This window comes from Vanellus vanellus, assembly GCF_965231255.1.
Source record: "Vanellus vanellus genome assembly, chromosome: 1".
NCBI lineage: Eukaryota > Metazoa > Chordata > Aves > Charadriiformes > Charadriidae > Vanellus > Vanellus vanellus.
In genome coordinates, this window is record NC_138905.1 from 166316452 (window position 1) to 166334120 (window position 17669).

The 17669-nt window shown below is 39.4% G+C and overlaps 1 protein-coding gene across 1 annotated transcript in view; it reads right to left on the bottom strand.

The window, feature by feature from the left end:
* The window catches only part of GPC5 (glypican 5), a gene marked incomplete at both ends in the record, with an annotated part of 765009 nt that overhangs the window by 626189 nt on the left and 121151 nt on the right, over positions 1-17669 (bottom strand). The window contains one exon of the mRNA XM_082480394.1: positions 13090-13784. Coding sequence (XP_082336520.1) covers positions 13090-13784 — 695 coding nt within the window. The remainder of the gene's footprint in view (positions 1-13089; positions 13785-17669) is intronic.

Genomic DNA, 17669 nt, shown 5'->3' on the forward strand with positions numbered 1-17669 from the left:
ATCTTAAGAAGGAAGTGCAGGAAAGATTTACCAGAAGATTCAAGTAATTTCAAATTGCGAAGTGGATTTGCTCAAACACATTAAGTAGGAATGCATAATGCATGCCATGATATGTTCCTGCATTATTTACTTGGCAGTCTATATTGAACGTACCTTATGCAAACCTGCACTACTCAGCATTTCTTCCCAAAGCCGTCTGTGTGTGTTTGTAACTGCAGTGGGTTGACCTTGTCTGGCCTCCAGATGCCCACCCAGCCGCTCTCTCACTCACTCTCCTCAACAGGACAGGGGGAGGAGACAAGAGGAAAAAGCTCGGGGGTCAAGGTAAAGACAGGGAGATCGCTCACCAATTACTGTCATGGGCAAAACAGCTTCAACTTGGAGAAGATTCATTTAATTTAAATTAAAAATAGAGTAGGATTGTGAGAAAGAAAGATAAAACTAAAACCACCTTCCCCCTAGTGCCCTCCTCCCACCCCCCCTTGCCAGGCTCTACTTCACTCCTTCGTTCTCAACTTCTCTGCCTCCTCTCTGTCCCCCAAGTGCTGCAGGGGGACGGGGAAAGGGGTTGTGGTCAGTTGATAATACTCCATCTCTGCCGCTCCTTCACCCTCATACTTTTCCCTTGCTTCACCATGGTCTTCTCCATGGGATACAGGTGGGATATCTGCTCCACCACAGTCTACCGCATGGGTTGCAGTCACACAACCTGCTTCACTGTGGTCTTCTCCATGGGTTACAGGCGGGATATCTGCTCCAGCACCTGGATCACCTCCTCCCCCTCTTCCTTCTCTGGCCTTGATGTCTGTGTGGCTGTTTCTCTCACTTTTTTCCCCTCATTCCTCATTGCCACGCATAATTTTTGAGCTTTCTTAAATACAACAAGGTGCCACCATCTTGGCTGTGGGGCTTAGCCATGCCCTGAAGTGGGTCCGCTGGCGCCGACTGGAACTGGCTGTGTCTGGCACACGGCAGCCCTGGCTTCTCCTCACAGGGCCCACCCTGCAGCCCCCACTGCCAGCACCTGGGCACTGGCACCCCATACAACAAGTAACCACTGTAGGAGTTGCAGGGCAGGAACCTGGGCAATTTGGCAAATGAATTGAAAGAGCACTTTTCACAAAGGTTTGAGACATGAACCTGACACTGGATTTGAACCTCTTCTCTCCACAGGTGAGAAATATGTCCTCTCTCATTTCCATAAATGAAAGGAAAATTGGCTGAAAGAAGTGGAAATGGAAATGATGTATCTTGAAACAGGTACCAACAGTTGTGCCACCATATACTCACACGCTGAGAAGCTGAAAAACGTAGCAGTTGACTTTATTTACAATCATAGAATTGTCTAGGTTGGAAGTGACCTTGAAGATCATCAAGTCCAACCATCAACTCAACACTGCCAAAACCACCACTAAACCACATCCCTAAACACCATGTCTACCCATCTTTTAAATACCTCCAGGGATGGTGAATCCACTGCTTCCCTGGGCAGCTTGTTCCAATGCTTAACAACCCTTTTCTGTGAAGAACTTTTACCTAATATCCAATCTAAATCTACCCTGGTGTAAATTGAGGCCATTTCCTCTTGTCCTATTGCTTGTTACTAGCTAGAAGAGGTTGACTGCCACCTCTCTACAACCTCCTTTCAGGTAGTTGTAGAAAACAACAAGGTCTCCCCTCAGCCTCCTTTTCTCCAGGCTAAACAACCCCAGTTCCTTCAGCTGCTCCTAATAAGACTTGTTCTCCAGACCCTTCACCAGCTTTTTTGTCCAGACGTTTCATGGTTTCACATTCTGCTATTATAGTTAAGAAATTCTTGACAGAAACGAGTGGTTCCACTGTTTGCCACACATCTGCCAGTGTATCATAAACCTTAAAATAAAGACACGAACAGAATATTAGCGTAGTGTATGTCCAGCAATGCGTATGAATTTTATTTTTCCTTTCCAATTTGCACTTAAGAAGTAATGCCCTGCTAAACGATCATACACTAACACACATTCTTCCAAAATGTGTGCATAACTATGGATGTATTATTGCCTCTTTTAATATTCTATGCATTATTTGAACCCCTATTTCTACACATTAAAAGCAAGTAGACTAATTGCACTGGGAAAAGACACAAATTTTGAGCAGAATTTTGCAGCACAGAGCTTATAACAGGGATTCCAACATACATGAGATGCTCCAAGATGTATTTACCACTCCTGTTATGTTAAATATTGTAGCAGAGGTTTTCCTGTTACTTGGAAAACACTGATTTTAGTTACAAAATCTGTAAAACAGCACGGGTATTTATAGTGGTAGCATATAGTGTGTGGTATAGCGGACAAGACTACAGAAATAAGGGTGATACTTCAGACCTCAGTAAGTGCAAGATACTGAAATATATAGCAAGGATGGATCAAACCAGAAAAGATGGAAAGAGCTGTCAAACCTACCATGTTTAGATAGGAAGGAAGCTTACTATTTAATGAAATCAAATTTTCATTAGTTACAAACAAGCCATAAACACTTGCTTTGTTGATTTTTACTTTGTTTTCAAAAAGTTCTCTGTTCTCTTTTCTGATGAACGAAGCCCAGTTTAGCCTCAGAAGAAAACCTTTTGACAAGCAAGGAGCTTTTCCACTTTGAAACAATGGGGAAGTGAAATATAACACCAGAGGAATCTGAATTAGATGGAGGTCATGACTGCAGTACACTTACTCTGTGCTACATTTAAAAAAAAAAAATGACTGATGTATAAAAATATGCCATACTTTATTATACAAGCACCACAGTTTTTCACAGCTATAGCTGGACGCATATCTGTGAATGGAGAGAAATGGAAGGTGATGGTGCTCAACTGTGTGTTTGGTTAGATATCAAACCTTCCTTTAGAACATAATTATATTAGAATACAGACATGTATAAGATGAGGACTTTAAATCCAATTACTGTTCGGCAGCTTCCACAAATCAGTTTCTATCGATCTTGTGAAGTAATTTAAATTCATCAATTTATCAAGTAATTTAAATTCAGCAAAGTAACGATGGCAGAGACATATGCCAAAACCTTCAGACAGAACTCTACACTTTTATTCCAAAGTCTGCTTTGCTGAAAATTACATTTTTCTTTTTCTACTTTTTTTTTTTTTTTTAACAAGTATGAAAGAACTATATGGCATGCTGCTCATTTGGGGTCTGTCTTTTACAAATTGGTAATGAGAATGGAATTTCATGTTTTTTTAATACCTGCCCATTGCCTCTTGCCCTGTCAGTGGGCACCACTGAAAAAAGCCTGGCTCCTTCCTCTTGAGGTCACTTCCTCTTGTTCTATCGCCTGTAACTTGGGAGAAGAGACTGACACCCACCTCACTACAACCTCCTTTCAGGTAATGTAGAGAGCAATAAGGCCTCCCCTCAGCTTCCTGTTCTCCAGGCTCCAGGTGGCCTCACCAGTGCTGAGTACAGGGGAACGACCATTTTCCTACTCCTGCTCACCATACTATTCCTGATATGGGCCAGGATACTATGGGTCTTCCTGGCCACCTGGGCACACTGCTGGCTCATATTCAGCCAGCTGTCGACCAACAGGTCCTTTTCTGCCGGGCAGCTTTCCAGCCACTCTTCCCCAGGCCTGTAGCACTGCACAGGGTTGTTGTGACCCAAGTGCAGGACCTGGTGGTTGGCCTTGTTAAAGCTCATACCATTGTCCTCAGCCCATCAATCCAGCCTGTCCAGATCCCTCTATAGAGCCATCCTACCCTCAAGCAGGTCAACACTACCACCTAACTTGGTGTCGTTTGCAAACTTACTGAGAGTACACTCAATCCGCTCGTCCAGGGGATCAGAACAGAACTTGCCCCAGCACCGAGCCCTGGGGATCACCGCTTGTGACCGGCCACCAACTGGTTTTAACTCCATTCACCACCACTCTCTGGGCCTGGCCATCCAGCCAGTTTTTTACCTAGCGAAGCGTATGCCCATCCAAGCCGTGAGCAGGCAGGGTCCTCTTTTTTGCACTACTTTCTCATCTTAGGATCTTAAACTCTTACCATCTCAATGCTGCTCCTGTCTCTCACATCCCTGACACATTCTTCCTTGTTTGTATCAAGTCCAGTAGAGCACCCTTCCTTGTTAGCTCCTTAATTGCCTATGCCAGGAAGTTGTCGCCAATATACAGCAGAAATCTCCTAGATTGCTTGTTCACTCCTGTGTTGTCCTTCCAGCAGACATCAGGGTGATTATAATTTCCTCATGGTGTGTGTGCCTTCCAAATCAACATCTGAAGCAAGAAAACATTGACAGGCAGCACACCTACCTTGATTGCTATGAGCAGGATAGAGTGTCCTCTGTCCACAAGTTCTCTCATGTTTTCACTCTATTTTTGAAGAAAGTCTTCCCATAGGAGACTCCATCTATTCCCTCCAGCTGAGATTTTTCAGCCTTTTTACTCATTGAAAAATGAAACAATGACCTTGCCCCCTCATCACCATAAAAATGAAGGCTTTTGACATCCTGAAAACACAATGACACTGGCTGCATCAGTCTGGCAGTGCTCTGAGAAATGCTCTGAAAAGCATCAGTGACATCTTCAGCGGTCACAGCATTCTGCACACTTGCTTCCAGAAAGAAAAGGAAGAAGCATTATGTCTAGAGGAAGAAGGTGAAAACAGCCCAGGCAGAACGAGTAAGAAGGGGTGAACAGGGACAGGCTCAACAAGGACATTTGTCCCTTGCAGTGCTAATAGATCCTGTAGCAGAGCACTAGCAGCGGCAGCACAATGCTACTCAAGAGCTGGTATGCTGGGTGACGAAGAAACAGTATCACACACTTTGCCATGGAAACAAGGAATGAAAACAACCATAAGGTGTCTGCTTATAAAGGAAAAAGCACAGGTAGAGAGACAGATCAAAAGCCAAGTGAAAAAGTAGTTTGTATCACGTATAATCTCAAAATGAGAGGAAGAGTGAAAGAAGAAGAAAATGCAACACATCTGAGCTATTGCATCTTTCGGATCACGTGTGGTCTCTGCCCATGGAGACTGTGGTCTGTCTTTCTTGGGGGCTCTTCTTGGGAAAGCAGCAAAGTCAACATTCCCCCATGGAAGCAGCACGCTCTGGCCTGGAAGCGGGATTCTGGTGCTGGGTACTCTGCTGACCTCCTGTTACCACCTGCCCAGCCTTCCTGTCCTCCTCCACAGTGACAGAGACTCCTTTCCAGTGACGGATCCTCCCTGGTTGATGTCAATGAGGTGCTTAAAAACAGCAACAACTTACTCCACCTGCAATGTACACTGCATTCCTGATAAGCTATGAGATGTTGTTGACAGTGGAACCTGGCAGTGCCCTGGCTCCTGCGCCGCTGTTGTAACCTAAGCCTGTAAAGAGTAGAGGGTCGATAGAATGTGGGAGACCTGCACATCTTACCCAGAACCCCAATTCACTTCCTTGACCATTACGCTCCCTTTCTCCCCATCCCTTATTTCAGAGACAATCCTCCTTTAGAGTTAAATTTTCCTTTTTTTCTCTTTCCCAGTGAGAAAATGCAAGCCAATAATCCACCATACACACTACACAGGGATGCATATGCACTTACACACACACACAGTGCTTCGGTGGTTTGATGCCAAAAGTAAGGGCACTGTTAATCATCCTGTCTCCCTGCTGCCTCCCTGACCGCTAGTGGCAGCAGGATCAAAGTCTGGGAGCAGCTAGCTGAGCTAGGTCACTTGTCCACACTGGGGCCAACCTGAGACACAAACCACTGCATCCAGCACTGACAGTGCTTCTCTTTTCTGCCCATGCCAAGTGCACCTGGAGGCTTGTGTTACTCAGGGACCGCTTAAGAAGGGAGAGTGCTGATCCTCCAAGGTAATTGTAGCAATCGTGACAGATGAGCAGAAGCGTGTGTGGAAGCACGAAAGAGAGAGAAGTCTGGGATTGGAATACGGTAAGTTGTCCCTGCCCTCAAGCTGCTTTTCTTTTGCCGCAGCATTGGAGAACTCCCTCAGAATGACGGTGCCTACGTGTCTCCACATTGTGCAAATGATGGAAAAAGTTGTCTACACAACAGCAGATGAATCACAGAAAAATGCAGTGAGCTATCTGGAAGAGCCAGCTAGATATTTGTCTAAAATTACTTATTTCCAATCAGATAAATTATACCTCCAATGTTTGCAATTGCAAAATTTACTGTGCAGTTTAAAAATAAACAATATGGATAATAAACAAAATTAATCATAAATTATACAATGCTGTGTAATCTACTTAATTTGTAAAATAATAAATGATTAGGTTGTTCTATAACAATTGCCAGTTTTACACTAGTATATACAATAAATTAATCTGTGAAATGATGTTTTCGCACAATTAATTCTTCCAATCACGGAGTTTTCAGAGTTGGAAGGACCTCTAGAGATCATCTAGTCCAACTCCCCTGCTAAAGCAGGAGTTCACCAAAAGTGATTACCGATTTGATAACAGAGACATATTTAGAGTCCTCTCCCCTGCTAAAGCTCTATGTGTAGAGCTTTTTCTTCTTGTTAATCAGGGTTTTGATTTTCAGTCTATGCCGTTTCATAAAAGCATATAGAAAAGAATAGAATAGAATAGAATAGAATAGAATAGAATAGAATAGAATAGAATAGAATAGAATAGAATAGAATAGAATAGAATAGAATAGTTCAGTTGGAAGGGACCTATAACGATCATCTAGTCCAACTGGCTGACCAATTCAGGGACGACCAAAAATTAAAGCATGTTATTAAGGGTATTATTCAAATGCTTCTCAAACGCTGACGGGCTTGGGGCACTGACTACCTCTCTAGGAAGCCTATTCCGGGATTTGACCAGCCTCTCAGTAAAGAAATGTTTTCTAATATCAAGTCTGAACCTCCCCATTTGTAAAACATTGTTCTGATATTTATTTACAAAATAAAAAATCTTGAATGCATCGCTTCCAAATGTTACATTTCTTATTTTATTTTAGGTTAAAGTAACGAGAAAATTAAGTTGGCAAGAGTAAATGTACATCATTTGCTTTTAAAAGTTTCAAATTCCAAAAGCAGGAGCCATGGGAATAATGCTAAGACTATGAAGCAAGAAAATAAAATCTAAAGAAGCAAAATTAAGGTTAAAGCTCTTAACCATTTTACTAAATGGTATGCAGCATTCATAGTCCACAAAATCAAAGAATGATGAAAGGCTCCTCCTCTAAATGAAGCAAAATAAGATAAGCTAGTGGTAAAATAGCTACTAAATTTGATAATAAATATATGTCCCTTCTGTGTACATATTGTTGAAACACAGGATGTTGTTGTTTAGACAGACTGAATTGTTTTAAGGGAAATGTTTACTCTGTTTTCCTGAATTTTCAGTTTTAATGGAAATGCTTATTTTTTTCTTCCATTTTTCTATTTTCCTGAATTTTTATTAGATGGATAACTCCTAAGTTTTTCAAGCAAAATCAGGGGTGGACATTACAAATAATGCTTGGAAGTACAGCCTAATATTTCCCTTACAGAAAAATACTCTAAATATGTCTCTGTTATCAAATCGGTAACCACCTGTGCTGAACCCTATACTGTTTATTTTTATATGCATATAAAATCGATATAGAAGTCCATTTCAGGTGCTCTGAGTGACCACTAAAATTTAAGTGATGAATTTCAGATCTCTTTCTTGACCTGATTTATATAAAAGGTTTATAATAAGTATTTTCTAATAGTAACATTTCTTTAAAATAGCAACAAAATTAATTATTTTTTATATACATTCAAATAGCTTGTGAACGTCCTTCACATGATTGACTAATGCACTCTAAGCAAGCAATCTAAACGCTATAGCTATGGAGTAGTAGGCATAAAGCTGCTGTATTTACAGGCATATAATCATGTAAGTAAATAAATTAGATTTTAGATACTAAGGAAGTGGATTCACAGGACAGCCACTTCAAAGGATGCTGATGTCTTGCATCTCTTTAAGAGCCTTAACCTGTAAAGCTATGAAACTTACCACATATCCAGGTACAGCACTTCCCACAATCAGAAATGCTGTTAACCTGGTCTTTTGTTGATAAACAAGCCTAGTTCTTTCAAAAAAATCCCTGCAATTATACTATCGCTTGCAGGTGTATGGTTTTTATGTATTTGGGATAATCAAAAGATGTTTTTTGTCACCTTCTTTCCATGCCTTTTTTAAAAATTGGTTTAGTGCACTTCTATAGCACTTCATTTTCCATACCGACATGGAATAAGGCTATGCGACTTTTAGCTAGAGAAACCCCAGTCAAATGTAGCTATGTAAAACAGATCCTAGAAGGAACAGAAAAAACCCTACAAATATTCTATTTATAATGTTTGTGAATATGCCTCTTCATGGGAATATTAAATTTAAAACATCACTGTATTACAGCAGTTCTGACTGTTTAAGTGTTTATACCTAGTCACTCCAAGCAAAAATAATCAATAAGGAAATAAAGCTCTAAATACAGTCTATAAACTTCTTCCTGCTAGCATTCTATGACACAACAACGATGATGTTTTTTTTGTAGTATTAACAACAGATTACAAAAAGAGCAAGAAAAAAGTCTCTTTTCGTACACCATAATTATGTATATTTTTTAGAAGACACATAACTTAGATTTTCTTCAGGATTAGACTAAGATGAGTGAAAGGACTTGAGAACTTCCAGAATTTTGACATTTTCATTTTCTCCAACTGTTTGGAAAATTGATCTGGTGAAAGTCCACATGGGTTAGAACACAGTGAAGACATAGGGCTTTTGAAAGTCCCATTCCAAATTTTTGTAGTCTTATAATACATACAAAAATACATCCAAGAATTTTACCAAACCTATAGCACAAATTCCTCACTTCCAAAATTAGGAAATGCCAGAAATTGTCTGTGTGATTTTAATCTTTTCTGTTGTGTTTCTGATTCCCACATTTTTATATGCATATATAGCTTTTAATATCATGGTCACATATTTCACTTTCCTCCAGATCCCCAAATCATCAGTCCCCAGAATACACAATGAACGACTAATCAATATTCCTTTTCATCTCCTTTATTCAATATTAATCCCAAACACCACTAATGTTTTGGGACTCAAGAACAATAGTTCCATGTAAAGTTTGGAAGGGAGACTTATTTATAAAGCCTTGTGACTTTTCTCTTTCTCTTCTCTCCTGTTCCCTTCCCCTTTTCCTTCAGCTCTTGCCTCAGACCCATTTCACCTCCTCTCAGGTCCTCTGTTTGTTCCACTCTGATGGACTCGCAGCTGAGGATGGTGCCAGAGCAGGACTTAGACAACCCAGGGTGAGACTGGCTTAAGCTCCACACTGTGAGTGACGCACAAACTTGCCCTTCCACAGCATAGGGCCCTGCCATTAACCCATGCATAAACGGAAGAGAAACACAGTCTTACGCTGGGGATAGTGGGCTCCATCCACACCAAAACTCTGTAAGTCTTCCTAAAATCTCTCTTTGTCTTTCTGTCTTAATATTGACACTCAGTAGCTAGCATAATGGAATGGAGGTGACATGAAACAATTTATTGCAACTTGTAAACAAGCTTCCATAGGTTTTTAGTTAGATTGGTTTTCCTTAAATAAGGCTTAAATACGTTACAAAGCTCTTGTGCGTTAATTAGCCGGTACAGCTGCCCTCAATGGAGACTTCCCTAGCTATATACAAGTGCAGAGACCAGCACGTGGCAACTCAGGCTAAGCACAAAGCAGAGCATAGGATGAAGCTACAAAGCCCTTTGTAGCAATAAGCATTTTTACCTGTTATCCAATGCTTAACCGGATTATCTGAACAATGAATACTGTTCTGGTTTTGTATGCTGCAGCTCTCTTAGACCTCTATTACATCGTATTTGCATGAGCATACATGCAGAATTCTGCTAAAAAAATGCTGTTCCAATTCCTACCAGCTGAAAAGCATAGGGTCCACTATGCACTGAGCATAAACAGTATGTAAGTGGACATATATAGACTTCAGGAACACAGAACAGAACTATCATTAAATATATGTCAATATATACATAGATGTGAACATATATAAATATGTGAATAGCTGCACAACCCACAAATCTCCAGTAGATTCTGCAGAATAGCATAGAATAATGTCCGGGTATAGAGACATATAGAGACAATAATGTCCAGGCGTTTATTTGTCAGTCAGCGGAGCTGTGGGAGGCAGGAATTAAAGGTGTGAATGCAAAACAGGAGGAACAAAGCGAAAAAGAAATTCCAGCTGGAGAAAGTGTGGCACTCCTCTGCTGACCCAAGCAAAAAACGGAACAAGTTGTAAATTACTGGAAAAAAGTTTTGTAAAAAGGAAGCCATGTTATATAGGCATTAGTGGTCTTTCCACTCTATAGAGAGCTTAAAGTATGTATATACATTAGATTTAAATGTAGGTATCCATGCAACGTGTTAGAAAAAAATCCTTTCCATATAGTTATTTACACATACATGATTAGATAAAGAGCTGTACAAATACATGTATCACTAAGCAGGACACACCGTTGATTCTCATATTAACATTTGCATATGCATATATCATACTTCCAAACATTTAATATTTTTTTTCTCTGTTTGCTTCTTTAAAACTCATAAAAATACTTACTGTGATGAAACTCACTTTTAAAACTGCAGACTGCTGCATGCCTAAGCGAGCCATTATTTGCTGGCTCATAATCATCTTTTCTGTGTCTGTTAGAATCACTGATGCATTAATTGCTTATCAAAATTTGAAACAGTTCATGAGTCGCTCTGAAGATAAAATAAATAAATATTAATGAGCCAATTTCAACAGAATTCTTGTCCTCTGCCCCTTAAAGCTGAAAGACTGCATTTATTAACTGTCAGAATTAGGTCTTGGTAACTAAAGTATGGGCAAATATGAAATATACTCAAGCCATATTCAGAAAATCAGAACAGACTGACTAGATCACCATGTTTCAAGGGATCAATGCATCATAGTCTTGTTTGACCAAATTATAGATCAAAGAGAGAAAGGACCGGTCAATTATAACATAGAGATTAAGTGAAAGATATGTCTAAATGCATAGGTCTGACACAGATTGAGTGAAAAATGAAATATTTAGTTTTTAAAGTGTGGAAGTGATTCTATATGTGGAGATCTTAATACAACAGAAGTAAACACTTGATGATCAAACAAACACATTGGCACAAAACATGATTAAATAAGAAATTTTAGTATTCCTTACATCATATAAGGGAAGGGGAGAAGGAAGGCATAGAGTTTTCAGGAATAACAAAATAAAGCGTTTTATTTTGGATCCATCTGAAATTTTCATTACGCCAAAAGACTCCAAAAAATTGGACACTCAATTTTTTACTAAAATTAAGTAAAATATACTGTTTTGGAGAGTAGAAATTTTCATTTTGGAAATATGAGTGTGCCGAGAGACTTTTAAGCCTGGGCCAATGCCCATTCACTGTTGAAAATCCAAGTCTAAAATTTTTCAAACTAAATGACCCAGAATGAAACAGGAAAGGCCTTCCCTTGAGCCTTTACTTTACTATTCTAGCTTGTTCCTGAAAATTGCAGGCAAAAAAAAATCCCCCCCAAAATCTGAGGAAGAACAGGGAATATCCCTGTCGCTTTGAAATATATTAGGAATTAGACAGACATGAGTGAGCCACTTTTAAGCCAAACTGCTAGTGAAAAGCTTTTTCAAAAAAAAAATCACAGTTTTTCTGAAGGAAGTTCAGCAGCAGGAGATTTCGGCTAATGTAGCTGGCTGATACAAAGCAGGCAAAATGGGAAAATCATAGAAAGGGGCAATTTCCCTGTTACTCACTGACTAGAAGCAGGATGAGGAACCCATTTTAATAGACTGAGGGTAAAACTACAGGCATCTCCCCAGATCAAGATATTTGACCCAGCTTTAAACCAGAGTATGTCACTGTCAGTGAAGTCTGTGTGTAAGAACAGATAGAAAAATATAATTACAAAACACATCATAGATTAAATATAACATAGGAAGATTGAAAATTTTGCTACTTAAATCACCTTCATAAATTCGCAGATACAGTAATTTCCTTTCTAATGTGTGGCTAAGTAATGTGCATTTTCCTTAACAGTATCTTAAAATTCTTCACTTCATGCATCCACAGCTAACATACCTCTCACATAATTTGCTTTTTCTCTTAAGTATATGTAAGGAAGGATTTTGTTCATGTTACAAATAAAATGTGCTATTTTCTTGGAAACCTACAAAATTATGCAGGTAATATACAAAAAGTCATAGGTTCGTTAAGACAGGCCACTGGTGCCTAAAAGACACATTGTTTAAATTTATCTTTACGTGCATATAAGATAACAATGAAGTGATTAAACAATTTACTTGTGTTCATGAAAGACATTTTTGTGCTCCTAAAAATTATTCCCAGTATGTCGTATAACAAATTTCCAATCTGCAAACAAATATCGTTGCTGAGATTTAACATTCCTTTACACAAGTGTCAGATTATTCAATTCTGGTTTTACAGAATATTTGTGGAATTAGCTTTTCACCAGATAATTTACTTTCTTCTCGATAATATTTTAAGCTTCCAAACTTAATGACACATTCTATTGTTCACCTTTGTTCAGTAGAACTTAACAGGCACAGTTGTAAAGTTAAACCTAAAGCTATTCAGTGCATCTCCTGAAAATGTTAACTTCTAAATAAAAAGGGGGAAAGAATAGAAGTTTCTATTGGATTGTGCAATAAAAATTTTCACTCAGGAAAATTTTGAAAAAAGCTGTGGCTTCATGGGAAATTGGAAAAGATAAATTCCACACAATAATTCTTTTCATTTTGAAAAGCGTTTACTGTAAATGCTGCCAAAATGTTAAATCTCCGCTTGACGTTAAACTTGGGAATAGAATATGGGAAATTAGCAGGTCGTGTGCATGATTAATATAAAAACTAGCAGTGCTGGAAAAAATGCATTGTCGAATAAAGCTGAACATGGATACAAATGTGTTCATCACCATAAAAATGGCCAAACAAATATTAAATATCAGTGTCACTTTTCTTAGTGTCATGTTTACACCAAGCGTGGTGGATAAAAACAGCTTCTTACCTGCTCAGATAATTCTGGTCCGTTGATACGAGCCTGTACCAGCGCGTCATTAACAAGGGAATGGAAGTTTAGAAGCACGTGCTCAATGTCGTAGGTCCCACTCATGGCGCTCGAGAGCTCCTCCAGGGACTGAATATATCCCCGCCAATGGAGGTCAACTTCTGCCATGTTAGCCAAGCAGCCGCGGATGACATTGAGGCAGTAGCCCATACAGGGCTTACTTAAAGTCAGCCCTTGGCAATGGGGACAGTACTGCATTCTCAGCAAAGCTCTGCTGCAGTCTTTAGAGAAATGCAGATGATCTGTTGTATTGATCACTTCAATCCCCAAATTCAGAGCCTGCAAGAAAGTCCGGCTGGGTAACAGTGATCTTCCCATTTGTCCTATGGCCTTTTCAGGAATGTTACCAAAGGGCCTGATGTCTCTTCTCGCCATTTGGAGGCACTCCGCATATTCCAGTGAAATGTCAGTCAGGCCAGGGTTAATCACGTGGTTGTAGACTACTGGGAACAGGGTGTCAAAAAATCTGTTGACAAATTCCCCTGTGCTAACGTCTGTGCCAAAAATGAAGAGTCCAACATCTGTGAAAAACTCCTGCACGTGTGTAGTAGCCTCAGCAGCCATGTTTCTATGCACATTGCAGAAAAGTGTGCTTGTGTAATTCTCAGCCAGTCTGATAAGCGTTTCAAAGGTTTCTGTATTAACAACAAAAAAAAGTTCATTATTTTTAATGTTTAAAAAATATAAAATTAGAGTTGGAATTGAAAACAATTACATCATGACTTCTTACATTTTTCCTGAATGCATTTTTGCATTAGAATTTACAAAGAGACAAAATTCTCACAAACTGTGACAACTGTCTTATGTATATAGGTAAAAATCTTACAAGTCATGTTACAACACAATTAATAATCCATGTTTTCTTGGCAGGATATATTAAACCCAGTCAAAAAAAAAAAAAAAAATAAAAGGAAATCCATTGTAAGCTGAGTTATTAAGTTACAAAATACAAGAAAGCCCTACTGTATCTGTCTACATATATATATACACATTAGCTCTCCGATCTCACAACTCATTTAGCAACATGCAATAGAAAGTTAAATGCTCTCAGTCACTCTGCTTCAAGCCATTCCTACTACCATCCTAAATGGACGGGCAAAAGTAACATTAAATAATTGAAACAACTCTTCCATTCCACTAAAACTTAACTTTTAAAAGATCAAGCAGTTTTGCCTTCTAGTCTTCCAAAGGAAGGAGCTGGTACCAAACCAACATTTTTTAATGGGACTGTATAAGTAAGGAGAAGCATAAAGTACAGTTAATACTGTCCAAACAGCTAAAAATAGGCAGAATCAGTGTCAAACTATATCAGGCAACTACTAAAGCAATCTGAAGCCTGATGTTAAGTCACTGACTGAAAGAAATAGTAAAAGACTCAGAATAATTTTAATATAAAAAAAAGGTTGGCTATCACATCTTTAATATATATATGCATAAGAATAAATGTCTTTTATTCTGAAAAAAGCTTGTTCAGGTCAGTGAAATGATTATCACTGATTTCAATGGGTCTGAAATTGAACATCTTGTGAAAAGATCCCAGACAAGACATATTAAATGAATCTGCTTATATGTTCTATGCATTCTTTGTTTTCTCCAATAAAAAAGAGATAGATGCTTATAAATCAGAGTTGTTACCTCTATTCCTCTGCAATCTATTATCTATTAACTCCTAGCTTCATATTTCACACCACCCTTAAGGCTGATTTTTCTCACTCTGTTTTCCATTCCTCTAACATTCACATAAGTAAGAAAAAAATGTTGACTACCCACAGTAAAGGGTAGGAAAGTGTATCTCATTTTTCTATTATTTTTTTTTTTCATTGCTATGGCATCTACATATATGCATCTCTCCCAAAGTGAATTTCACTAAAAGCATTCATACCTGCCAAATATCACAGTGATTAAGCAAAGGGTTTGATTTGTTTCAACAGTCATACTCCTGGAGTCAGGGCCCTGCATGGAGCTAGGCTCCCACCAATGGAGACCTATTCAATACAGCAAAGCCTCTTCACTTTATCCCATGAGTTGACACGCACAAGTGCCAACTGAGTAACTCTGTAGACCACAGCTGCCTGCATCACCACCGGCTCTGTGACTTGTCTCAACCTTAGCACCTCATGCCAGATCGTACCTGCGACAACTGCCCTGTGCCCTGTGTCCGTAGGAGTGCACATGTGTATGGGAGACCCATGTCCTGGAGCAGCAGATGAGACACAACATACCACATAGGGCATATTAGATTGATCAAGATGCCCACTTTAAGGCAACTGAACGGAGGATGAGGTCTCCACCAGCTATAAAGGCAGTTTGGACACCTAGCTCACACCGTGTTGCATATGCATGGACAGCTAAATTAGAGCCCTAAATACCCTACTGTACCTTATGTCTCATTTTTGTTAGAGAGAACAAGAAACGTAAAGAAAGCACAATCCTACTGTGGAGGCTTTATTTAGTTGCCAACAGTGTTTAGTACCATTTCCAATGGTAGATGTCGTGTATCTGCCAGTTCAGAAGGCCATGAGTATCCTGCAGGTCCTGTGTCACATCTGCAGGCTTTGTGTGGATGCTTTGCATTTAAAATGGTGGTAGATGGCTGTGCCTAGACGACTGAACTGAAGTCTAGATACCCAGTTATCACTGATTCAAGAACCCTTCATATAAAAGCCTGGAGCAGCCAGAATAACAGACAAAACTTTAAGTCAAATTGATTCTTGGTTTAGATGGCTTAAAATAATAAAGTGTGAAGAATATTAAAGCCTCCTAGGAAAACGGCTATTTTTGTAACTGTAGATTCAGTCTTTTACACGAATTTTGCCAGTGCTTCAGATGAAATTTATTAAAGTAGGTAATGTTAGTAAAATAACGATGTTATAATAATCTCTTTAGAATGACATGAATAAGGTTTTTATGGCCCTTCTCAATTTTTTATTATTACTTTTTCCTAGATGAAAACCATAAAGAATGTGATCTAAAATGTCTGTTACAATCCATGGCTGCAGTATCCTATTACCAAGAGCACAAATATTAAATGAAAGAATAAATCATGCTGCACATGGATAATCAATAGATTTTACAATGTGGTCTAAACAATAACAAACCTTCAAGATTGAATTACATTGCTAGTGCCCCAGCAACCCACAGATGAATGAGTACAATAATCAACTGCATGATTTATTGACTATTTCTGCTTTTCTAAACAGCATATGATAATACTGGCCACTTGTGTTTACCATTCTGCATCATGCTGTTTAATTGTCATTTCAGGATTTCTTACAAAATTTGTTAATCAGGTTTATTCTACTGGAATGTTTACTACTTTATAACCACCAAAGCTATTCCAGAGATTTGTTTTGCTCTCGGACAGCTTGAAGAATGACAGACAGCAAAGCAGACCTATGTTTAATTTCAATATTGAACAGCTCCTGTGAACACCTCATGATGGCAATCTATGTCATTTACAACACTTTCAGAGACTTCAATGACAAATCAATTTATGCTGGTTCAATAATGCAAGTGTATCATAGATTTAACAATGTGTTTCTCTATCTCATAAGTCTATAGGCCCAGAATAATATCATCAGTCTTAATAATTCAGCCACATAAAAGAAGTGGTGAGTTTTCAATCAGTATAAACCCAATACATATAAAAGACATCTTAAATATAACCAAGATGAGCCAGACAAGCTTTTTTTATTGCTATTAAATGATTTTTTAATCTGCAGGCTCAGTGCCTGTTATCTCCACCCTTTATGAGACCTTGGTAGTGACCACTATACAACATATTAGGGAAATAAGGAAGACCCAGGAAACTCAGGCCAGTCAGTCTCACCTCTGCACCTGGCACGATCATGGAGCAGATCCTCCTGGAAACTCTGCTGAGACACACAGAAAACAAGGAGGTGATTGGTGACAGCCAGCATGGCTTCACCAAGGGCAAGTCATGCATGACAAATTTGGTGGCCTTCTACAAAGGGGTTACAGCAGCAGTGGACAAGGGAAGATCAACTGATGTCATCTACCTGGACTTGTGCAAAGCGTTTGACACTGTCCCACACGATATCCTGGTCTCTAAATTGAAGAAACATGGATTCGACAAATGGACCACTTGGTGGATAAAGAACTGGCTGGACGGTCACACTCCAAGAGTTGCGGTCAACGGCTCGATGTCCAAGTGGAGAGCAGAGTGACGAGTGGCATTCCTCAGGGGTCGGTACTGGGACCTGTCCTGTTCAACATCTTTGTCGGCAACATGGACAGTGGGGTCAAGTGCACCCTCAGCAAGTTTGCCAATGATACCAAGCTGTTTGGTGAGGTAGACACGCTGGAGGGGAGGGATTCCATCCAGAGGGACCTGGATAGGCTGGAGAGGTGGGCCCAAGCTAACCTCATGAAATTCAACAAGGCCAAGTGCAAGGTCCTATATCTGAGTCAGGGCAATCCCAAGCATAAATACAGGCTCGGCAGGGAGGGGGTGGAGAGCAGCCCTGAGGAGAGGGACCTGGGTGTGCTGATTGACGAGA